Source organism: Centropristis striata, chromosome 17, assembly GCF_030273125.1.
Source record: "Centropristis striata isolate RG_2023a ecotype Rhode Island chromosome 17, C.striata_1.0, whole genome shotgun sequence".
Lineage (NCBI taxonomy): Eukaryota > Metazoa > Chordata > Actinopteri > Perciformes > Serranidae > Centropristis > Centropristis striata.
The window spans coordinates 6697592-6722338 of NC_081533.1; the positions used below are offsets into that span (position 1 = coordinate 6697592).

Below are 24747 nucleotides of genomic sequence, written 5' to 3' on the forward strand. Positions count from 1 at the left end.
TACACACACTCAGTCAGTCACACACACAACACACTCAGTCACACACGCTGATGGTAAACAAAAAATGTGTAAAATAAAAACAGGCTGAGGATTAATTTAATCCTGCTCTCTTATTGGCTGTCACACGTAACACGTTACCCGGACCCCCCCCCCCCCCCCCCCCCCCCCCCCCCACACACACACACACACACACAGAGCGTGTGAGGCTGCGGTCCCTTTAAGAGGAAGAGGATGACCCTCCTCCTCAGCACATTGTTCTGCTTCCTCTGCTCACACACACACACACAGACCGGCTGTCAGACAGACAGACGGACAGACAGGTCTCCGGTGTGTGTCGAGTCTTTGTGTGACAGAAGCTGCGGAGCCTGAAGATCCACCGGCAGACCGGAGACAAAGACCGCCAGAGAGAGAGAGACAGACAGACAGACAGGCGGTCAGAGAGACAGACAGGCTGTCAGAGAGACAGACAGGCGGTCACAGAGACAGACAGGCTGCAGGAGAGACACACAGGCGGAGAGACAGATAGACGCTATGCGCGGAGGCACGCGCTGCTGGAGCGACAGGCACGAGCTCAGGTGAGTGACAGAACAAAGACTGATGCTCCGCTGTCATGGCAACCATATCACAGTCTGACGTCACGGGTGGGGGGGGGTGACGTCAGGATTTATTATTTATTGTTAAGTTATGTCGTCATCTTCCTGTTTACCTGCTGTGGGAGGTCAGCACAGAGCTTCACTGTGTTTGTTTACTGGTGACAACAACAACAATCAAGGTTTATTTTATTAGAAAAATAAATAATTGTAAAAATATAACAGAAAAGTTAAAACATTGACCTCAAAATATTACTATTAAAGTTGATTAATTTACAAGTTCAAGTTTTTCTTCCAAATAACTTGTATTATTATTATTATTATTATTATAACAGACATCTGAAGGTTTCTGCTCTTTAAATCATAATTTCAGAAAAACAGAAAATAAATAGTTTTGTTAACTTTATTTCTTTGTTGTAAACAAACTGAAATCCTTAGTTTATTTTCTGTTCTGCAGCTTTAAGTCAGCAGAGAGGAAGTCCTGACAGGAAACACACACACACACACACGGACAGACAAAAGCAGTCGTCCCTGTGTGTGTGTCTGTGTGTGTCTGTGTGTGTGTGTGTGTGTGTGTGTCCTACTTTCTGCTCTTTGTTTGACGCGTCGTTGAAAACACAAAGAGACGATCAGAGCTGACAGAAGTTTAGATATATTATTAGATTAAAAGAAAATAATAATAGAAAACTTTTTATAGACACAAAGTGAATTCATTAAATAGACTAAACACAATGAGACAATGAGAAGAACATTTTACTAATAACAACAAACAGTTTCATGTTTTTATCCATCCATCCATCCATTCTTGTCCTCTTATCTGGGGCCGGGTCACAGGGGCAGCAGGCTAAGCAGGGCTCTCCCCCGCCACAATGTCCAGCTCCTCCTGGGGGACTCCGAGGCATTCCTAGGCCAGGAGAGAGATCCCTCCACCGTGTTCTGGGTCTACCGGTTGGACGTGCCCAGAACACCTCTAACGGGAGGCGCCTGAGAGGATCCTTACCAGATGCCCAAACCACCTCAGCTGGCTCCTTTTGACGCGAAGGAGAGCCACAGAGGCTCTACTCCGTGCTCCCTCCGGATGTCTGAGCTCCTCCCCCTATCTCTAAGGCTGAGCCCAGCCACCCAACAGAGGAACCTCATTTCAGCCGCTTGTATCCGCGATCTTGTTCTTTCGGTCACTACCCAAAGATCAGGACCTCAGGTGAGGGTTGGAACATAGATGGACCAGTAAATCAAGAGCTTTGCCTTCAGGCTCAGCTCCTTCTTCACCACGACGGTCCAGTACAACGCCCGCATCACTGCTGACGTCGCACCAAACCACCTGTGTCATCTCACGCTCCGTTCTACCCTCACTCGTGAACAAGACCCCGAGATACTTGAACTCCTTCGCTTGAGGCAGCACCTCTCTCCTCACCCAGAGGGGGCAGTCCACAGTTTTCCGGCAGAGAGCTGATAATGCGTGCTCCTCTCCCGGGTCTAGCTCCAGGAGGGGGCCCCGGTTACCCGTGCCAGGCGAGGTACACTGACGACCGTGTTCCCGCTTCATAAGGCTCTTTGAATCGCTCTTAGTCTGGCCCCTCCCCTGGGACCATTTTGCCTCGGGAGACCCTACCAGGAGCTACTGCTCCCATCAACACAGCTCCCAGGATCACTGGGGCACATAAACCCCTCCACCGCGGTAAGGTGGCAATTCTTGGAGAGGAATAAATTAAATAAACTCAAAACCAAGAGAGAGAAATATAAATAAATAAACACTTTACTAATAACAACAAGCACTTTCACGTTTTATTTTTTACTGTTATTTAATAAAAACTTCATAAACAATTAAAACTCCAAAAACGTATTATTTACATCATTAGTCTGGACAAAAGAGTCTGTCTGTCTGTCTGTCTGTCTGTCTGTCTGTCTGTCTGTTTCACCTGTCTCTCTGCCTGTCTGTCTCTCCAGGTAGCTCTGAGGTGAGACAGCTTGTGATTGGTAGTTGCCATGGTGCCCAGGCCGTCGTCAGGGGAACTGTGGGGGCTCCACCTGATGCCCCCCCGCATCCTGGTGGACTGCTGCCTGCCCAACGGTTCGTCTCTGTGTGTTCTACTCTACTCAACTCTACTCTCCCTTCTACTTTACTATTTTCTATTTACTCAACTCTAATTTACTCTACTCTGCTCTGCTCAACTTTACTCTACTTTACCCTTATCTACTTCATTTTACTCGACACTACTCTACTTTGTGCTCCTCTCCCGGTTGGTGGGGGTCAGTCCCCCGGATGCTTCAGTTCTTTCCTCGGAGGAGTTTTGGTCTCCAGCAGGGTAAATGTTCTGGTTCACAGCGGGTTCTGCAGCTGTCTGTGCACATTGCCATCTTGTGTCCGCGTCGTCTTCGATCCCGTCTTCCCCGGGGACGGTAAGTTCCATCAGGACAGCTGCTTTGATGATGTAACTCCGAGTCTGGGCGGAGTGACGTGGTTCAGTGTCTCCTGGGATCTCGAGGTCGACCTGGAGCTACCGGTCCCGTGCCGTGGCGAGAAGTCGTCCTCTGGAGCTGATTGCGTGCTTCTCCCAGGGAGATCTCAGGGATCTAACCTAGGCTACGGACTGGTTCTCTGTTCCTGTTGGAAACTGGATCTGTTCTATTCTAATATCTTTTTTTGTTTTCTAGAAAAGACTAGAACATATTTTCTACTCTGGTTCTACTCTGTCTGGTTCTACTCTTTCTGGTTCTACCCTGTCTGGTTCTACTCTGTCTGATTCTACACTGTCTGGTTCTACTCTGTCTGGTTCTACTCAGTCTGGTTCTACCCTGTCTGGTTCTTCTCTGTCTGGTTTTATCCTGTCTGGTTCTACCCTGTCTGGTTCTACTCTGCCTGGTTCTACTCTGTCTGGTTCTATCCTATCTGGTTCTACTCTGTCTGGTTCTACCGTGTCTGGTTCTACCGTATCTGGTTCTACTCTGTCTGGTTCTACGCTGTCTGCTTCTGTGTCCAGGGATGATGGTGAGTCTCGAGTGTCTCAGAGAAACTCCTCTCATTAGCATCAAGCAGCAACTTTTTACTGAAGCTAAGAAGTACCCGCTGTACCACCTGCTGCAGGTACACACAGTACACACAGAATACACACAGTACACACACAGTACACAAAGTACACTCAGAGTACACACAGAGTACACACAGTACATATGTAGTATGAGTATTGGAACGCAGCCGGTGGTAATATTCTCTGGCCTCTGATTGGCCAGGAGGAGTCGTGCTACATCTTTGTGGGCGTGACCCAGGAGGCGGAGAGGGAGGAGTTCTACGACGAGACGCGGCGGCTGTGTGACCTCCGACTGTTTCATCCGATCCTGAAGGTCATTGAGCCGCTCGGCAACCGGGAGGAGAAAATCCTGAACCGAGAGATAGGTAACACACCTTTAACACCTGTAACACACCTTTAACACACATGTAACACCAGTAACACACCGGTAGCACATATAAAACACCTCTAACACACCTGTAACACACCTGTAACACACCTGTAACACACCTGTAACGCACCTGTACCACCTGTAACACCAGTAACACCAGTAACACATATTACACACCTGTAACACACCTGTAACACCTATAACGCACCTGTACCACCTGTAACACCAGTAACACATATTACACACCTGTAACACACCTGTAACACCTGTAACACTTACAACACACATGTAACACACCTGTAACACACCTATAACACACCTGTAACACACCTGTAACACTTACAAAACACCTGTAACACTTGTCACACACATGTAACACCTATAACACACCTGTAATGCACCTGTAACACCTAAAACACAGCTGTAACACATATAACACAACTGTAACACCTATAAGAAACCTGTAGCACACCTGTAACACCTATAACATACCTGTAACTCACCTTTAACACTTGTAATACACCTGTAACACACCTGTAACACACCCTAACATACCTGTCATACCTGCAACATACCTGTAACACATCCGTAACACACCTGTAACACCTGTATCAATGAAACCAAATCAATCAATCAAAATTACTTAATTTATCCCCGAGGGGAAATTCAGTTAGTCTGGTAGAATCTCTGTTAGAATGAGACAGCCTGATGGCTTTAGGAGCTTTTGAATCTCTCCGTCCTGCAACGGAGAGAGAGGAGCCGTCCACTGCTGTTTTTTTGGTCCATAAAGGTTTTGTGTAGCGGATGATCTGGGTATTTCAGGATGGCCTCCAACATCTTGACAGGTCATCTCTCCACCACCCCCTCCAGTGTGTCCAACCTGGCTCCAACCACAGAACCAGCTCTTTAGACCAGTCTGTCCAACCGCCTTGCATCTCTGTGTCTGATGCTGCCTCCCCTGCAGACTGCAGCATAAAACAACACACTACCACCACAGACTGATAAAACATCTGCAGCATCTTACTACAGATACCTGTTACACACCCCTAACACCTGTACCACACCTGTAACACTTGAAACACACCTGTACCACTCCTGTAACACACCTGTAACCAAGTGTGATCACCTGTCATCAGCTGTAACACCCTGTAACACATCCGTATCACACCCGAAACACCTGTAACACACCTATAACCACCTGTCATGAGCAGTAACCACCTGACATCGCATGTAAAATCTGTAACCACCTCTCATCAACTGTCATCAGCTCATCACCTGGCATCACCTGTAACACCTGGTATCATCTGTAACACCTGTAACACTTTTAACCACCTGGCATCACCTGTCATCACCTGACATCACCTGTAACACCTGTCATCACCTGTCATCATCACAGACCAAATATCTGTGCAGCTATTGGTCAGTGTTCAAACATTGTTCAGCCAATGATGCAGTCCTGTCTCAGACTCCGCCTCCCAGAGTCCCCACTCTGCCTCACTCTGTCCTGTGTGCAGGGTTTGCCATCGGGATGCCGGTCTGTGAGTTTGAGATGATGAAGGACCCGGAGGTTCAGGACTTCCGCCGCTCCATACTGAGCGTGTGCAGAGAGGCTATGGAGGAGAGGGAGGGGGGTGGGGCCCACAGCCAGGCGCTGTATGTTTACCCCCCCAACGTGGAGTCCAGCCCCCAGCTGCCCCAGCACATCTACAGCAAGCTGGACAAAGGTGCTCATCTGTGACATGGACACAGACCTCATGTCTCTAAGCAAAATAAATCATCCTCCTGCACCCTGGATCCATCCCCCTGCACCCTGCATCCACCCCCTGTCCCCTGTCAACATCTCCCTATCCCCTGCACCCTGCATCCATCCCCCTGTCCCCTGCACCATCCACCTATCCCCTGCACCCTGCATCCATCCCCCTGCACCCTTCAACCATCCCCCTGTCCCCTGCAGCCTGCATCCACCCCCCTGCACCCTGGATCCATCCCCCTGTACCCTGCAACCACCCTCCTGCACCCTGCATCCATGCCCCTGCACCCATTCCCCTGCCCACACACCCCTAAACCTTGTTCCTATCCCTCTGCACCCTGTACCCATCCCCCTGCACCATTCCCTTGCACCTGACCCCATCCCCCTGCACACATCCCCCTGCACCCTGCAACCACCCCCTGTCCCCTGTCCACATCTCCCTATCCCCTGCACCCATCCCCCTGTCCCCTGCACCATCCACCTATCCCCTGCACCCTGCATCCACCCCCCTGTCCCCTGCACCATCACCCTGTCCCCTGCAGCCTGCATTCATCCCCCTGCACTCTGGATCCATCCCCCTGTCCACTGCACCCTGCATCCATGCCCAGACAGAGGGGTGGTGCAGGGGCTGTCCCCTGCACCCTTCATCTTGCACATCTCCCTATCCCCTGTACCCTGGATCCATCCCCCTGTCCCGTGCAACCATCCCCCTGTCCCCTGCACCCTGCAATCATCCTCCTGCATTCTGCATCCATCCCTCTATCCCCGTCCACATTTCCCTATCCCCTGCATCCTGCATCCATCCCCCCTGCACCCTGGATCCATCCCCCTGTCCCCTGCACCCTACATTCATGCCCCTGCCCCTGCATCCTGCAACCACCCTCCTGCACCCTGCATCCATGCACCTGCACCCATCCCCCTGCCCACACACCCCTAAACCTTGTTCCTATCCCTCTGCACCATGTACCCATCCCCCTGCACCATTCCCTTGCACCTGACCCCATCCCCCTGCAGGATCTTCAGTTTGCAGGGATAAAAACAAAATTAAAGTGAGCAGATGCTCTCCCTAACTCTGTATCCCTCCCTGTCTCTTTCTCTGTGTACCTGTCTGTCTGCAGGGAGACTGATTGTGACCATCTGGGTGATTGTGTCTCCGTCCAACTCCAAACAAAAATATACCCTAAAGGTAACTGAAGCTGTTTGAGTCAGTTTCAGTGTGAGGCAGTCTCGGGCGAGGGGAGTCTAAAGGTATGTCTCTGTGCACAGGTGAGTCACGACAGTTTACCTGAGCAGCTGATAGCAGAGTCCATCAGGAAGAAGAGCCGATCCATGCACCTGTCCCCCCAACAGCTCCGCCTCTGTGTCCAGGAGTACCAGGGACAGTACATCCTTAAGGTACACCTGTTTGTCTGTCTTACCTGTCTGTTCGTCCCAGCTGTCTGTCTGACTCACCTGTCTGTCTACCTGTCTGTCTCTTCAGGTGTGTGGCTGTGATGAGTACCTGTTGGAGAAGTATCCTCTCAGTCAGTATAAGGTACCAGCTTCAATCTGAAAACCCTCAAGAACCCAACCTGTCTCACTGTTTCTGCCTGTCTCACCTGTCTGTCTACCACCTGTCTTTCTGCAGTATATCCGATCCTGTATCATTGTGGGTCGTCTTCCTCACCTGATGCTGGTCTCCAAAGACAGTCTGTACTCTCAGCTTCCCGCATCCGGCTTCGTGACGCCCTCATACAGGTAAGGCAGCCAATCAGAGGCCTGGCAGCTGTCAGCAGCTCGTACATGTGTCCTGTGTCTAGGTGTCCTGTGTCCAGGTGTCCTGTGTCTAGGTGAGAGACGTTTGCTGTCTGTCTTTCAGCCGTCGGACTCCTCAGCCGTCTCCATGTCCTGGAGGAGGGGACGGTTCTCCTCCTCGCTCTCTGTGGGCCTTCAACACGCTACTGAGGGTCCGCCTGCTCTGCGCCACCTACGTCAACGTCAACATCCGAGACATCGACAAGGTGTCTGTCCCCGTCTGTCACTGTCTGCCCCATCTGTCCCTGTCTGTCCCCGTCTGTCCCATCTGTGTCCCTGTTTGTCCAACACTGTACTCATCTGTGTCCCTGTTTGTCCAACACTGTACTCATCTGTGTCCCAGTTTGTTCAACACTGTCTCTGTATGTCCAACACTGTATTTGTCTGTCCACATCGGTCCAACACTGTCCCTGTCTGTGTCCATGTCTGTCTCCTCCATGTGTGTCCATGTCTGTCCAACACTGTCCCCGACTCTGTCCCTGTTTGTGTCCTCCGTCTGTGTTCCCATCTGTGTCCCTGTCTGCCCCTGTCTTTGTCCCTATCTGTTCCCATTAATCTGAATGTTTTTAGTGTAAACACAACTAGAAAATGTCCAAAGAATTTTTGAGTGTGCTTGCCTCTGGACCTAATTCTCACCCATAAATTATTAGGTTACAATTGTACAACTGTTTTCAAAATGTAAAAGAGGAGGAAGTAATTTTCTTGCGTCTTTTTGCCAAATAATTTGAAAAACGTTTGTCTAAACCCTTAGAAAAGTCATAGCACCCTTGTGATGGCCAAGCCAGTTGATTTGATACCCTTTTAGTGTATGTGCGACCAAAACTCTGGGAGGACTAGTCGACCAAAAAAAAACACGGAAGAAACGGAAGAAGCATAAGAATAAGCCTGGTGCATAACATAATAATGCGTGTGTGTGTGTGTGTGTGTGTGTGTGTGTGTAGATATATGTGAGGACCGGTATCTATCACGGTGGAGAGCCGCTCTGTGACAACGTCAACACACAGAGAGTCCCCTGTTCGAACCCCAGGTAACACACACACACACACACACACACACACATAGTGTGCACTAAATGTACACAGTTAACTTGACCTGTCTGTCTGCTCCCCCACCTGTCTGTCCCCACCTGCCCCCCCACACCTGTCTGTCCCCACCTGTCTGTCCCCCACCTTTGTGTCTGTCCCCCAGGTGGAACGAGTGGCTGGCCTATGACCTGTACCTGGCAGATCTGCCCCGCTCAGCCAGACTCTGCCTGTCTATCTGCTCTGTAAAGGGAAGGAAAGGAGCCAAGGAGGTGAGACAGGCAGGAGACAAGGACACAGGAAGGAGTTAATAATGAACCACTGATTTAACCTGTCTGTCTCTCCACCTGTCTGTCTCTCCAACTGTCTGTCTGTCTGTCTCTTTTTCCCTTTCTGTCTCTCACCTGTCTGTCTCCTCACCTGTCTGTCTGTCTCTCTACCTGTCTTTCTCTCTCTGTCTGTCCCTCCACCTGTCTCTCCAACTGTCTGTCCCTCACCTGTCTGTTCCTCATCTGTCTCTCCATCTGTCACTCTACCTCTCTGTCACTCCACATGTCTCTCTACCTATCTGTCTGTCACCCGTCTCTCCACCTGTTTCTCTACCTGTCTGTCCCTCACCTGTCTCTCCACCTGTGTCTCTCAGGAGCACTGTCCTCTGGCCTGGGGGAACGTGAACCTGTTTGACTACACAGACATTCTGGTTTCTGGTAAAGTGGCGCTCAGTCTGTGGCCGGTCCCTCACGGCCTCGAGGACCTACTGAACCCCATCGGGGTCGCCGGGTCAAACCCCAACAAGGTAAACACACCTGACTGAGGACTGTGGTGGATCCAGGGACTGACCGAGGACTGTGTTGGATCTAGGGACTGACTGACCGAGGACTGTGGTGGATCCAGGGACTGACTGACCGAGGACTGTGGTGGATCCAGGGACTGACTGATCTAGGACTGTGGTGGATCCAGGGACTGACTGACCGAGGACTGTGGTGGATCCAGGGACTGACAGAGGATTGTGGTGGATCTAGGGACTAACAAACTGACTGATGGTCCTCTGCAGGAGACGCCCTGTGTGGAGCTGGAGTTCTCCTGGTTCAATCAGACGGTCGTGTTTCCTGACGAGCAGCAGATAGAAGAACACGCCAACTGGACCATCAGCCGAGAGCTGGGCTACAATTACTGCCACGGACTGGTAACATGTATATTTATATACATCTAAATATTAATATATTCATTAATATATACATCTTCAACTACTGCCACTGACTGGTAACATATATATTTATATACATCTAAATATTAATATATTCATTAATATACACATCTTCAACTACTGCCACAGACTGGTAACATATATTTATATACATATATATATATATATATATATATACATACATTTCTATATTTTATTTTTTTTTGTCAACGGCAGACTGCTATATTTTTGAACACACCCCTTTCAACTTATAGCCCAATTGCACAGCCTTAAGTGCGTGCATAACACGAATGCTGGGTCTCTCTCCACTTGTCTGTCTCTCTCCCCACCTGTCTGTCCCTTTCTCCACCTGTCTGTCTGTCTCTCTCCCCTTCCTGTCTGTCTCTCTCCCCACATGTCTGTCCCTTTCTCCACCTGTCTGTCTCTCTCCCCAACTGTCTGTTTGTCCACCTGTCTGTTTCTCTCCCTCCACCTGTCTTTCCCTCCCCACATGTCTGTCTCTCTCTCCACCTGGCTACTTCTCTGTCCTGTCCCTCTCTTCTCCTCCACCTGTCTCCCTCTCCCCACCTGTCTCCCTCTCCCCACCTGTCTGTCCCTCAGAGCAGTCGCCTGGCGTGTGACAGCAGTGTTTCAGCAGCAGATGCGGAGCAGCTTCGCTCTATGTGTTCAAGAGATCCTCTGTACGAGCTGTCGGAGCAGGAGAAGGACTTCCTGTGGAGGCACAGGTGAGGGGCAGGGCTTAATAAGGGGGCACAGGTGAGGGGCGGGGCTTAACAAGGAGGCACGGGTAAGGGCGGAGCTTAAAGTGGAGGCACAGGTGAGGGCGGGGCCTAACATGGAGGCCAATGTGAGGGGCGGGGCTTAACAAGGAGTAGTGATGAGTCTTAACGTGTCTTTCTTTATGTCTTAGCCTGTGTCCACCTTTGTCCCTTCCTGTCTCCCTCTCTACCTGTTTCTTTCTCTACCTGTCTCCCTCTCCGCCTGTCTCTCTCTCCCAGACATTACTGTGTAAAGATCCCAGAGTCTCTTCCTAAACTGCTTCAGTCTGTCAAATGGAACTCCAGAGACGAAGTGTCCCAGGTACAGAACCTGTCTATCTGTCTTTCTGTCTGTCTGTCTGTCTGTCTGTCTGCCTACCTGTTTGTCTCACCAGCTGTCTGTCTCTCTCTCTGCCTGTCTGTCTCTCTGCAAATGTGCTGCTTGTCTGTCTGACTGCCTGTCTGTCTCTCTGCAGATGTACGGCCTGTCTGTCTCTCTACGTATGTACTGTCTGTCTGTCTCTCTGCAGATGTGATACCTGTCTGCCTGACTGCCTGTCTGTCTGTTTCTCTGCAGATGTACTGCCTGCTGAAGGAGTGGCCCCTGATGGAGCCGGAGTCGGCTCTGGAGCTACTGGACTGTAACTTCCCGGACCCGATGGTGAGAGAGTTTGCTCTGCGCTGCCTGGTGCAGAACCTGAGTGACGACAAGCTGTCCCAGTACCTGCTGCAGCTCGTACAGGTGAGTCACAGTGCGACAGTTGAGTCAAAGTGAGACAGGTGAGACAGGTGGGTCACAGGGAGACAGGTAAGACACAGGGAGACAGGTGAGACTGTTAGTAGCTGATCTCTTTGCCTGGTTTCATGAAGCCGAACGTTACACATTAAGATTAAGATTAATTACTTTTATTAATCCCACAATGGGGAAATTCAACCTCTGCATTTAACCCTGATTCCTGTTCACTTAGTAAAAAGATCAGATCAGGATCTGATCAGGATCAGTTCAGGTCAGGATCAGATCGGATCAGATCAAATCAGGATCACATCAGGTCAGGATAAGATCAGATCAGGATCAGAATCAGGCCAGGGTCAGATCAGGATCAGGATCAGGACTGAGGGTGGTGTCGGTTCTTCCTGCTCTTGACGTTCTGAGCCGTGTCCTCAGGTGTTGAAGTACGAGATGTACCTGGACAATCCTCTGGCCCGCTTCCTGATCAAGAAGGCTCTGACCAATCAGAGGATAGGACACTTCTTCTTCTGGCACCTGAAGTGAGGACCTGTTGTCTCTTAGTCTTGTGAGGACCTGTTGTCTCCGTGTCCTGTGAGGACTTGTCACCGAGTCACTTGAGTTAAAGCATTGAGACTGACTGACTGACTTGTGTCCTCAGGTCAGAGATGCACAACAAGACGGTGTCCCGGCGCTTCGGCCTGCTGCTGGAAGCTTTCTGCAGAGCCTGTGGCATGTACCTGAAACACCTGAACCGACAGGTAGGTCCCCACACCGCAGACCAACCAACACACACTGAATACCTGAACCGACAGGTAGGTCCCCAAACTGCAGACCAACACATACGCACACTGAATCACAAGAGTTATGTTTGTAACTACGGTTCTATGAATTCTGGATGACCATCAGAGGCAGTGCTTTAAGCACTGGATATTCCATCTTGCGCATGCGCAGATCAAGTAGTTATACCAACCATATCACCTGTGACCCCTGGATGATCCGGGAACATCTATTAGTTGCGGTGTTACTAGAGGACCTGTTCCAACTGGATCTTCTCGCGGAACTGAGAGATCCGAGTGACAGAGAACTCTGGCGGTCATCCAGAATTCACAGAACTGTAGTTACATATGTAACTCTTGTTCTATTTCATTCTTACTGACCGTCAGAGGTGGTGCTTAAGCACTGGATGACTTATACCAAAAATGTCACGAAGATAACGACCAACTAGGGGCTTGCAGCTGTCGACAGGACAGCCGTCTCCCCAGGATGAGGAGCAGCAATATTTACTCTGTAGAATCGAGTAAATGTGCACGACGAAGACCAGGTAGCAGCAGCACAGATGTCTTGAAGAGGAACCCCCTTCAACGACAGCCCATGATGTAGCCACATTCCTGGCAGAATGGCACTTAACCTTCATACAGGAAGCCTCTGTGCTCTATAAGCATGCAAGACCACTTATATACCTATGTCATGTCTGCTCCCCCTGGTGAGCCTAGGGGACTGAAAGCAGCCAGCTCTACCGATTGGTTTACATGTCGGGGGGATAACTGCTTAGGTAGGAAGGACTGATTTGGCCAGAGAACGACTCCTGGCCCATCCGCATGCCAATACACATCTGGCTAACAAGGCAAAGCCCCCCCCCCACACGCTTTGCTGACACAATGGTAAGGAGAAATGCAGTCTCCAACGACAGCCACTTCAAGTCCAACTCATTCAGTGGCTCGAACAATGGTAAGCAAAAGGACCTCAGGACTATAAGCAAGTCCCATGGTGGTACCCTCTGGACCCATGGTGGTTGAAGCCTCTGGGCTCCTTCTTGAGCTCCTTGAGCAGGTAGTGGGTCAACACACTTCTCCTGCTGTCCAATGTAGACTGCAAAAAAAGCAATATCACTGGCACTGAAGAAGTATCCGGGACTTCGTCGCGTGCCTCGCACCACTGTGAAACAACTCCCACCTGTTTGCATAAGCAACCTAGTGGATGGTGTCCTTTAACTCAAGATTGCGTGGACTACTCACTGGTCAGAGGATGTCAGGAGTGGGTCCTGGCTTTCAGGGGCCATACACACAGCCGCAGACAATCCGGGTTCGGATGTCATATGCAACTGCCACTTATGACAGGAGGTCCAACCTCTCCGGGAGGCACCATGGCACTCCATTGAGGAGCCTGAGTTACGCTGGCAACCATTGCCTTATTGGCCAATGTGGGGCCACCAAGAGTAGGCTGTAGCCACCCTTTCAGACTCTATCCAGCGTCGCCAGTAACAGGGGAATCAGAGGGAATGTATAAAGCAGGCTGTCTAGCCAAGCATGGGCCAGAACATCCTGACCTAGGGGGCTGATCCTTTCCATCAAGGAGAACCAAAGGCAACAGTGGGTCATTTCTTTGGAGGCTAAAAGATCCACCGCTGCCCTGCCGTACCTGTTCCTTATCATGCCTACCAACTACGGATGGAGTCTCCACTCTCCTGGGGGCGGCCTCTGGCACCAAGAACATGGAGAGCCCTGAGACTCAAAAAATGGGGGAACGCCCATGTGAGGAGCCTTTGCAACAAACGCAGGCACTGCCTCGATCTGGTGTTGCCCTGGTGATTTATCTGGTAAACTGTAGAGGTGCTGACTGTCTGGATGAGAACGTGCCGGTCTCTCAACACTGTTAGAAGAGTGCCAGGAACACTGCAAGGAGGTCCAGATGATTCATATGCTCCAGTCTCCGCTGGGCATCCCACTGGCCTCTGACCATTCTGTGCTGCCACACCGCGCCCCAGCCGGTAAGGCAGGCATCTGTTACAACTTCCCGATGCCTAAGGGCATCCCCGTGATCAGATATGTCCTCTTTCTCCAGGGTCTGAGGGCCAGAAGACACTGCCCACACACTCTGACCAGCCTGCATATGCCACTTGGGGTCCAGATGGAGACCATTTGCCCGGATTTGAAGGGGACGCAAGGAGAGCAACCCTAGTGGAACCACTATGGATGCTTAAGTCAGCATACCTATCAGTCGAAGGAAAAGGCTGTATTTCAGGAACGTGCCACGTCGGAAATGCCTTTGAAGCTGCAGAATGGTTGCCACACGTGGAGAGGCAGGCTCGCAATGCTAAAGAGTCGAGTATCAGCCCCAGGTAACACACGACCTGGCCTGGAGTAAAGTTGCTCTTGGCGTAGTTGACGTGAGGCCAAGCCGGTTCACATGGCTAAGAACAGCCGTGTCTCTGACTGCCTGCTCCTGAGTTGGGGAAACTACCAACCAGTCGTCCAAGTATGGCAGGATCTTCATTCCACTGACCTGCAATGGTGACAGGGCTGCCGCCATACATCGTACATGGGGCCAGGGATAGCCTGAACGGAAGAACCCTGAACTGGAACACCTTGCCCAGAAAAGCAAAGCGGAGGAACCGCCTGTGATGCATGTCAATGGGGACATGAAAACACGTGTCTTTCAAGTCTATTGTCACAAACCAGTCCCCTGTGCTACAGACTGGAGGACGTCCGCCACACATAGCCTGTGGAAAGGGAAAACCTTGAGGAACAGCTGACGTACAACCGGCACTATGTAACAAAATTGTAACACAAAGCTGTCTGGCAAAAACACTAGATAAGGTTCAAAAATGAATAAATGCGCAACCAGGTTAAGGTGAGAGCACCAAAGCCATGGTGCGAGAGAGAACAGCACACAGCTGCTGTACAACCGGCACCGTATGGCAAAAATGTAACACAAAGCGGTCTGGCGAAAACAATAGACATGGTTAAAAAATGAGTAACTACTCAACCAGGCTAAATCGAGCGCTGCGAAGCCACGGTACGAGAGACAACTGCAAACAGTGGGGAGAGTAGCGCTAGCAACCGTGTTACATGAAGGTTAGCAAACAGGCTATGATCGCATGTACTTACTTGCACACGCTCACCCACAGCTAGGCGAAAACACCCGCCGTCAGAGCAATAAACAAACATGCAGCACTCACCACACCTGGCCGAGTGCTGACAGTCAGTGGACATGCGAGCCAGTACGGCAGCATCACCGCCGGCTACATCATGCAGATGTTGACGTTCCAAAACAGCAAGTTGCAGCCTCTGGTTGACGAATAACATCCGAAGCACCAACACTTGAGCAATCGCAAGAATATAGAAAGAACAGATCCTCTGGTGACACCAGAACTTCTAGATGTTCCCGGGTCATCCAGGGATCACAGGTGACTCTGTTGGTATAACTACTCGACCTGCGCATGCGCTAGATGGAATGTCCAGTGCTTAAAGCACCGCCTCTGGCGGTCAGTAAGACTGAAATAGAACCTGAACCGGCAGGTATGTCCCCACACCGCAGACCAACACACACACCGCAGCCAGTAACAACTCTGTGTGTGTGTGTGTGTGTGTGTGTGTGTGTGTATGTGTGTTTATCATGTGTGTGTGTGTGCAGGTGGAGGCCATGGATAAACTGGTGAATCTGACCGACACACTGAAACAAGAGAAGAAGGACGAAACACAGAAGGTATGAAAACAAAAACTGACTCTGTGCTGTGATTGGTTGATACTCATGCTGTTGTGCTGTGATTGCTTGATACTCATGTGCTGCTGTGCTGTGACTGGTTGTCAGACTCAGATGAAGTTCTTGGTTGAACACATGTCTCGTCCTGATTACATGGAGGCTCTTCAGGGATTTGTCTCTCCTCTGAACCCTGTCCACCAGCTGGGAAACCTCAGGTAACTCACCTGTCCACCAGTTGGGAAACCTCAGGTAACTCACCTGTTCACCAGCTGGGAAACCTCAGGTAACTCACCTGTCTGACTGTGAGGCAAAGTGGAGTCCAGCAAAATAAAGTAAAGTAAAGTAGAGTAAAGTAAAGTAGAGTAGAGTAGAGCCCAGTAATGTAGAATAGAGAAAAGTAGAATAAAGTAGAATAGAGTAGAGTAGAGCCCAGTAAAGTAGGTTGAGTAGAGTAAAGTAGAATAGATTAGAGTAGAGCCCTGTAGAGTAGGGTAGAATAGAGTAGAGTAGAGTAGAGTCCAGTAAAGTAAAGTCGTCTCTGGTTGCAGGCTGGAGGAGTGCCGGATCATGTCCTCGGCAAAGCGCCCCCTGTGGTTGAACTGGGAGAACCCGGACATCATGTCTGAGCTGCTCTTCACCAACAACGAGATCATCTTCAAGAACGGAGACGGTAGCTAGCTCAGTGCTAACCACATCACTGGTTTGAATGCAGAATGCTAGCGGTGCTAGCAGCAGAGCGGTGCTCGGGCTTGTGGGTAACGTAGTTTGTGTTGTGTGTTGCAGACCTCAGGCAGGACATGCTGACTCTGCAGATTATTAAGATCATGGAGAACATCTGGCAGAATCAGGGCCTGGACCTGCGGTGAGGACGGTGACATCATCAGTTGTGACATCAGCAGCAGCACACCTGGCTAACCTGTGTGTGTGTGTGTGTGTGTGTGTGTGTGTGTGCAGCATGCTGCCCTACGGCTGCCTGTCCATCGGGGACTGTGTGGGTCTGATCGAGGTGGTGAAGAACAGTTTCACCATCATGCAGATTCAGTGTAAAGGAGGCCTGAAGGGAGCGCTGCAGTTCAACTCCAACACACTGCACCACTGGATCAGGGACAAGAACCGGGGGGAAGCGTCAGTAACTGTCTGTCTGACAGCCTATCTGAATGTCTGTCTGAATTCCTGTCTGTCTGACAGCCTGTCTGTCTGTCTGAGAGCCTATCTGAATGCCTGTCTGAATTCCTGTCTGTCTGAATACCTGTCTGTCTGTATGTCTGGCAGCCTGTCCGTCTAAATACCTGTCTGTCTAAATACCTGTCTGTCTGAATACCTTTTTGTCTGTCTGTCTGAATACCTGTCTCCCTCCCTCCCTGCCTGTCTGCCTGTCTCTCTCTTTCTCCTTCCCCCTGTCTGTCTGTCTGCCTGTCAGTCTCCCTGCCTATCTGACTGCCTGTCTGTCTGTCTGTCTGTCTGTCTGTCTGTCTGTCTGCCTGTCTCACTGCCTGTCTCCCTGCCTGTCTCCCTGCCTGTCTGACTGACTGCCTGTCTGTCTGTCTGCCTGTCTGTCTCTCAGGTACGACCGGGCCATCGACCTGTTCACCAGGTCGTGTGCAGGTTACTGCGTTGCGACTTTCATTCTGGGAATCGGAGACCGACACAATTCCAACATCATGCTGAAGGAGAACGGACAGGTGAGCTCAACACAAAGTGTGTTCAAATGGCTTTCAGAATTATTAATGATTATCATAAACAATTAATAATTATAATAATTGATATGACTTAATTTACTCTAAGTCTCCTCGCGATGGTGCACCACTCAGCAAAACAAGACAATTCATCTAAATCCGTCTCATTAAACTATCAATTTGGAACCCTGATTAAAAATTAGCTTCATAATTATCATCAAATTACCATATTCATATTAAGTAATGGTTGTGAGTTAATGTGAGTTATTTGCATAGAAAAGGTTCATATCATTCATTCATGTTCAACATCAGGTATATTCCAAGGTGCAAGGGATTCTGGGGGACAGAGTTTAATGGAGAACAAAAGGGATCTAAGCTCCATTTTTAGAGGCTGAAAAAAGAAAAATATTTAGCCTTTTCCATAAAATTAGTCCCAGGTGGACAAATGATCGAGATCCCTCTGTGGTGTACGCGTGACCCCAACACTCTTCTTCTTCTCCTCCTCCTCCAGCTGTTCCACATCGACTTTGGTCACTTCTTGGATCACAAGAAGAAGAAGTTTGGCTACAAGAGAGAGCGCGTCCCCTTCGTCCTGACGCAGGACTTCCTCATCGTCATCAGTAAAGGAGTCCAGGAGTCCACCAAGACAAAGGAGTTTGAGAGGTCTCAGCCCCCCTTACTGCCACTGGTCCTCTGTCTGTCTCACTGTCCGCCTGTCTCACTCTCTGTTACTTTTGTGTGTGTCAGGTTCCAGGAGATGTGTTACAAAGCTTACCTGGCCATCCGGCAGCACGCCAGCCTCTTCATCAACCTCTTCTCCCTGCTGCTGGGCTGCGGCATGCCCGAGCTGCAGAGCTTCGACGACATTGCCTACCTGAGGAAGACCCTGGCCCTGGGTAAGACAGACAGACAGACTGGGGGGTGAGACAGGTGGGAGGAGAGACAGACAGGTGGGAAGAGAAACAGACAGGGTGGGGGAGAGAGACAGGTGGGGAGAGAGAGACAGACAGGAGGGGGGAGAAATAGACAGACAGGTGGGGGGAGCGAGACAAACCAGACAGGTGGGGGAGAGACAGGTGGGGAGAGAGAGACAGACAGGTGGACGGAGAAATAGACAGACAGGTTGGGGGAGAGAGACAGACAGGAGGGGGGAGAAATAGACAGACAGGTGGGGGGAGCGAGACAGACCAGACAGGTGGGGGGTGAGAGAGACAGACAGGTGGGGAGAGAGAGACAGACAGGTGGGGGGAGAAAGAGACAGACAGGTGGGGAGAGAGACACAGGTGGTGGGAGAAAGAGACAGACAGGTGGGGGGAGAAAGAGACAGACCGGTGGGGTGAGAGAGAAAGACAGGTGGGGAGAGAGACAGACAGGTGGGGGGAGAAAGAGAGACAGGTGGGGAGAGAGATAATGTAAATGCACGTTGCACGTAAATCTGCTGAAAAACTTCTTTTTTGTCTGCCTGTCTGTCTGTCTTTCCACCTGTCCGTCTCTCCACCTGTCTGTCTGTCTGTCTGACTCTCCATCTGTCTGTCTCTCTCCTGTCTGTCTGTCTCTCAGAGAAGAGTCAGCAGGAGGCATTGGAATATTTCACCAAACAGATGAACGACGCTCATCACGGAGGATGGAGCACCAAGATGGACTGGATCTTCCACACAATCAGACACATGCCCAACGAGCACTGACACACACACACACACACACACACACACACACACACACACACGCAGACACACACACACACACACACACACACACAGATACACACATTTACACAGACACACACAAAGACACACATTTACACAGACACACTCACACAGACGCACTGTATTTACTGCACTACTGTGATGAAGATGCTGACGAAGAAATTGATAATGAAGATGATGACATTGTTTTGGTTTTTATCGTTGTGACGTGTTGTTGGCAGGATGGTTGTCATAGCAACGTGAATCTCAGGGTCACAGGTGGGGGGGGGGGGGGGGGGGTGATGATGTCACAGCTGTCTTCCAGTCTTTAAAAACTTTAATGTTTGAAACTTTATAAACCGTTTGAATGAAACCAGCGACGTGAACACTGTGAGAGCAATAAAACCTCAGACAATCAGCACTTCTGACCAATAGGAGGGCAGCAGAGCAGCTGTGTGCGGGGCAGACCAGCTGACCAATAGTAGGGCAGGACAGCAGCTGTGGGTGGGGCAGACGGGCTGACCAATAGGAGGGCAGCAGAGCAGCTATGGGCAGGGCCACAGACCAAACTGACCAATAGGAAGGCAGCTGAGCAGCTGTGGGCAGGGCCACAGACCAAGCAGACCAATCAGGTTTGTTTGAACTGTTTAATCCAGTTATATAAATGTTCATTATTATTATTAGTTAGAATTTGTTTTATTTAATTAATTAGACTTGATTTTGACAATCTTTGATCAAATGTTTAAACTATGTTTCAGATTTTACACAAATGTTTGTTATAATAATATTTATCATTAGTTGTTTTAATCTATGTTTTTGTCATAAATATACAACTTTAGTCTTAAGGTATTTCGGCAGTTTTATTAAATTAATACAGTTACAATTTCTGCCAAATTACTGAGATTTAATATTATTTTAAATTTTTCTGGTAAATTTTGTATTAAAGAGAAAAGTGACCATCCACAGGATTAAATATTGTTTAATTGAATTTTAATATATTTCACGGATCAGGGATCAAAGTCTGAACCAATCAGCTGCTCCTTAGCCGTTACCTCGTTCTGAACGAATAAGGAGCTCGTTAGCCGTTAGCTCGGTCTGAACCAATCATCTGCTCCTTAGTGCTTAGCTGTAAGCTCAGTCTGAACCAATCAGCTGCTGGTTAGCTTTTAATCGTTGGCTCGGTCTGAACCAATCAGCTGCTTGTTAGCTGTTTGCCGTAAGCTCGGTCTGAACCAATCAGCTGCTCGTTAGCTGTTAGCCGTTAGCTCGGTCAGGTGTTTGTTCGCCTAAGTTGCACTATGACTAATGCTAAGCTAGTTGTTAGCATCGGTTCACAGACGGGTAAAAGGTGAAGGTCAGAGGTCACGCTTGTAACCATGACAACCTGCTGCATGCTGATCCTTTTGTTGTGACATCATCGGCTGGTTACCATAGTGACTGAATATTTATTGATGATTGATCAGTTTTTATTGTCACTTTTTTCTAATAAAAAATGAACCACAGAGAACGTGTTCTCCACGTCCATATATGGTGATGAAGTTATACCTGGGGGGCGGAGCCTGATGTGTGACATCACGCTGCAGCTGTGACATCATGAAGAAGCACTTATCATTTCTGTTTTCATTTTATTTCAAAATAAAAGCTCAACAGGTGTGCCGTTTGTTTGCAGGGTTCAAAATGTCAAAAAATAATTTTAATAATGTTAATAAAAATAAAAATAATATTAATACTCAGATTGTATCTAACGAGGTCGTACACTTTGAGTTACTAAAAGTAATAAGTTACCTTAGCGTAGTTACTAAAACTCCTCAGAGCCAAAATAAACCACAAGACTAATAATATATTATTATTTTATTATACATTTATTGTATTTTAACATTTTATTATATCATTATTACTTTGTTATAACTTTATTGTTATGAATGAAGTCCTTTTGCCAAGTCACTGATATTAACATTTACATTGAGTCATTAAGCAGACGCTTTTATCCAAAGTCACTTACAGAAAAAGGGAAACAATCAAGGTACAGTGCTCTAAGAGTGCAGCAATAAGTTCTAGTGAGGATTCTAGTAGAGTTGTGGTGTGGTGCTAGGAGAGAAGGTCCTCTATGAAGAGCTGGGGCTTCAGGAGTTTTTTAAAGGTAGAGAGGGATGCCCCTGCTCTTGTAGGAACTGGTAGTGGTTCCACCAACTGGGAACAAGAAATGCAAAGAGTTTGGATTGGCTTGGACGAACAGGTGGCAGAACCAGGCAGCGTTCAATGGAAGAGCGCAACAGTGGTGAGGTAGCATATGCCTGAATCAGGGCGTTCAGGCAGTTGGGTCAGTACCGGGGACAGCTTTGTAGGCAGCATTAGAGATTTGAATTTGATGCTTCAACAGGTAGCCAGTGGAGCTCGATGAGCAGTGGTGTGAAATGTGACCTTTTTGGCTGGTTGTAGACCAGGTGCGCCGCCACGTTCTGGATCATCCGAAGCGGTTTCACTGTGCAGTCTGGCAGGCCTGTCAGGAGGGCGTTACAGTAATCAAGTTTTGAGATGACGACAGCTTGTGTCAAGAGTTGAGTGGCATGTTGAGTTAGGTAAGGTCTGATTTTTCTGATGTTGTAAAGTGCAAAGCGGCATGACCGGGCAACAGAGGCGACATGACTGGTAAAGTAAGTTTCTCACCACCCTGGCGGGGGCAAGACACAGGGAGTCAGTTTTGATGTTGATGTCGTGGTGTATTCTTGGTTGGTTTAGCAGGGAGGACCAGCAGTTCAGTTTTTGAAAGGTTCAGCTGGAGGTGATGTACCTTCATCCATGTGTTGATGTCTGAGAGGCAGTCAGAGACCCGTGAGACCGAGGGGTCATCAGGAGGAAATGACAGATAGAGCTGAGTGTCATCTGCATAGCAGTGATAGGAAAAGCCAAGTGAGTGGATAACCTGACCCAGAGAGGTGGTGTAGAAAGTGAATAGCAGGGGTCCTAGCACTGAGCCCTGGGGAACCCCTGTGGAGAGGCAATGCAAAGTAGATAACTGTCCATGCCAGGATACACTGAATGAGCGTCCTTTCAGGTAGGAATCAAACCAGGCCAGAGTCAAGCCAGATATGCCCATTTTAGAGAGGAGGAGGATGTTTAACCATCAAAACCATCTGAGAACTTGTCCAAAGATGGTCCAGACTATACAGGTCTCAATACAGACTGACACTTAATCTAAAGTGTGTACTGTCTGATCTGGTTCTGGTTCAGGTGAACTGGTCTGAAATTGTTCTGGTTGAGGTGTATTGGTCTGAAGTGGTCTGATCTGGTTCTGATTCAGGTGTACTGGTTTGGTCTGAACTGCTTCTGGTTCAGGTGTATAGGTCTGATCTGGTTCTGGTTCAGGTGTACTGGTCTGACCTCGGGACTTCATCTTGTAGTAGATGAATCCAGCCAGAGATCAGACCAGACCCAGGATCAGTCCTGAGGCTCCAATGGCGAAATTGTTTCTGTCAGAGGCATGGACGGGTCTGGGGACAGACAGGAGAGAGACAGACAGATGAGAGACAGACAGACAGACAGACAGACAGACAGGAGAGAGACAGGCAGGTGAGAGACGGACAGGGAGAGAGACAGACAGGTGGGAGACAGACAGGTGAGAGACAGACAGGATAGAGACAGGCAGGTGAGAGAGAGACAGACAGACAGACAGACAGACAGACACACAGACAGACAGGAGAGAGACAGGCAGGTGAGAGACACACAGGAAAAAGACAGACAGGTGAGAGAAAGCCACTAGAGAGACAGACAGGAGGCAGACAGACAGACAGGTGAGAGACAGACAGAAACATCAAGCTCCACCTCCACATCTAGAAACAGAAAAAACAGACATGAGGCTCCGCCTCCACATCTGGAGACAGAAACATCTGGAGACGGAAACATCAGAAACATTGGAGACAGAAACATCAGAAACATTGGAGTCAGAAATATCTTGGGACAGAATAATCTGGAGACAGAAACATTAGGAGAAGGAAACATCAGAAAGATCAGGAGCCAGAAACATCAGAAACATCAGGAGACAGAAAGATCAGAAACATCTGGAGACAGAAAGATCAGAAACATCAGGAGACAGAAACATTTGGAGACGGAAACAGAAACATCTGGAGACAGAAACATCAGGAACATCTGGAGAAAGAAACATCAAAAACATCAGGAGACAGAAACATCAGGAACATCTGGAGACAGAAAGATCAGAAACATCTGGAGACAAAAACATCAGAAACATCAGGAACATCTGGAGAAAGAAACATCAGGAGACAGAAACATCAGAAACATCTTTAGACAGAAACATCAAAAACATCAGGAGACAGAAACATCAGGAGACAGAAACATCTGGAGACAGAAACATCAAAAACATCAGGAGACAGAAACATCTGGAGACAGAAACATCAGAAACATCTGGAGACAAAAACATCAGAAACATCAGGATACAGAAACATCAGAAAGACCTGGAGACAGAAACATCAGGAACACCTGGAGACAAAAACATCAGGAGACAGAAACATCAGCCAATGGGCCCAAGGAGGCTGACTCTCGACCCTCCCTCTACCTGATTTTTATTGACCATTGGCCAGTGAGACTGCCGGGCCGTGACGTGACTGGCTGATTGACAGCAGAAGGGGCCAAGGAGGAGGGGGCCTTGGCCTTCAGCCCTCTCTCTACCTGTTTTATTGGCCTTTGGGCAATCAGTCAACCCAAAAGATATATGAAAAAAAAAAAAAAAAAAATATATATATATATATATATATATATTTATTTATTTATTTATTCTTTTTTTTTTTTTCAAGTCGTTTCACCCAAAAGTCTTGCCGGCCCACCGGGCATTTGCCCGGTATGCCAGATGGCCAGTCCAGCCCTGCCTCATAAGTCTCTAGGACAAGCGGTTCATTCATTATAAAAGGGGGCGTGGTTAATCAAAAGGGGCGGGGTCATCAATCACCAGTTAAACAGGGACTCTATCCTGAGTAATCTGACACCTCATACAAGTTTCTAGGACAAACGATTCATTAGTTAGTAAAAGGGGGCGTGGCTAATCAAAAGGGGCGGGGTAATCAACCACCACTTCAACAGGAACTCTATGCAGAGCAATCTGACACCTTATACAAGTTTCTAGGACAAACTGTTTATTAGTTATGAAAGGGGCGTGGCTTATCACAAAGGGCAGAAATGTATGAAATATTGTTATGTAGATAGAACTGGTCAATGATGAAATATCATCATGCATGACAAGTTTGAGGCAGATTGGACAATGTATGGTCAGGTTATAAGGTCTTGTGTTTTTTTTGAAAAAACGCCATGTCTGTTGAGTTAGAGGTTTTCACTCGTCTTTTCACCCCACTGACACCGCTCACTCCGGTGCTTGTTGTAAACAAACAGAGATCTATGTCGTCATATTTGAGTCAAAAGTCGCATGAGCGATAACACATCTGCACGCGTGCAGATTTCAACTGCCACGCGCACTTGTTTGATCTTCGCGCACATATTCAGCAACCGAGTGAAGCAGATTCAGGCGCGCGAGTAAACAAACAACAGCAACAGGCGCAACAACTCTCTGGGTGCGTCCCATGTCGTCTATAGGTGCGTCCCATGTCGTCTATTTCGCATCCCTGCATCCCTCACTTGCGCCGTTCACT

The 24747-nt window shown here is 48.8% G+C and overlaps 1 protein-coding gene across 1 annotated transcript; it reads left to right on the forward strand.

Annotated features, from left to right (window-relative positions):
• The first annotated feature begins 324 nt into the window (after positions 1-324).
• zgc:158659 (uncharacterized protein LOC791141 homolog) lies at positions 325-20674 on the forward strand. Its single transcript, XM_059355203.1, has 28 exons — positions 325-575; positions 2538-2661; positions 3572-3675; positions 3822-3984; positions 5504-5713; positions 6858-6925; positions 7006-7134; positions 7220-7273; positions 7367-7476; positions 7598-7739; positions 8475-8560; positions 8722-8827; positions 9199-9351; positions 9610-9741; positions 10363-10487; positions 10761-10842; positions 11098-11262; positions 11686-11789; positions 11909-12008; positions 15664-15735; positions 15841-15947; positions 16281-16402; positions 16516-16594; positions 16687-16857; positions 17297-17414; positions 17920-18071; positions 18156-18304; positions 18969-20674. The coding sequence occupies exons 2-28, from the start codon at positions 2577-2579 to the stop codon at positions 19091-19093; spliced, it is 3213 nt and encodes a 1070-aa protein (XP_059211186.1). The 5' UTR covers positions 325-575; positions 2538-2576; the 3' UTR covers positions 19094-20674.
• The last annotated feature ends 4073 nt before the right edge of the window (positions 20675-24747 follow it).

Excerpts from the sequence above, each read along its gene's own strand:
- zgc:158659 (XM_059355203.1), top strand. The coding sequence starts at position 2,577 with ATGGTGCCCAGGCCGTCGTCAGGGGAACTGTGGGGGCTCCACCTGATG. Across the intron at positions 7,135-7,219 it reads AGGGACAGTACATCCTTAAG|GTGTGTGGCTGTGATGAGTA; the intron begins GTACACCTGTTT and ends CTGTCTCTTCAG. Across the intron at positions 9,742-10,362 it reads ACAATTACTGCCACGGACTG|AGCAGTCGCCTGGCGTGTGA; the intron begins GTAACATGTATA and ends TCTGTCCCTCAG.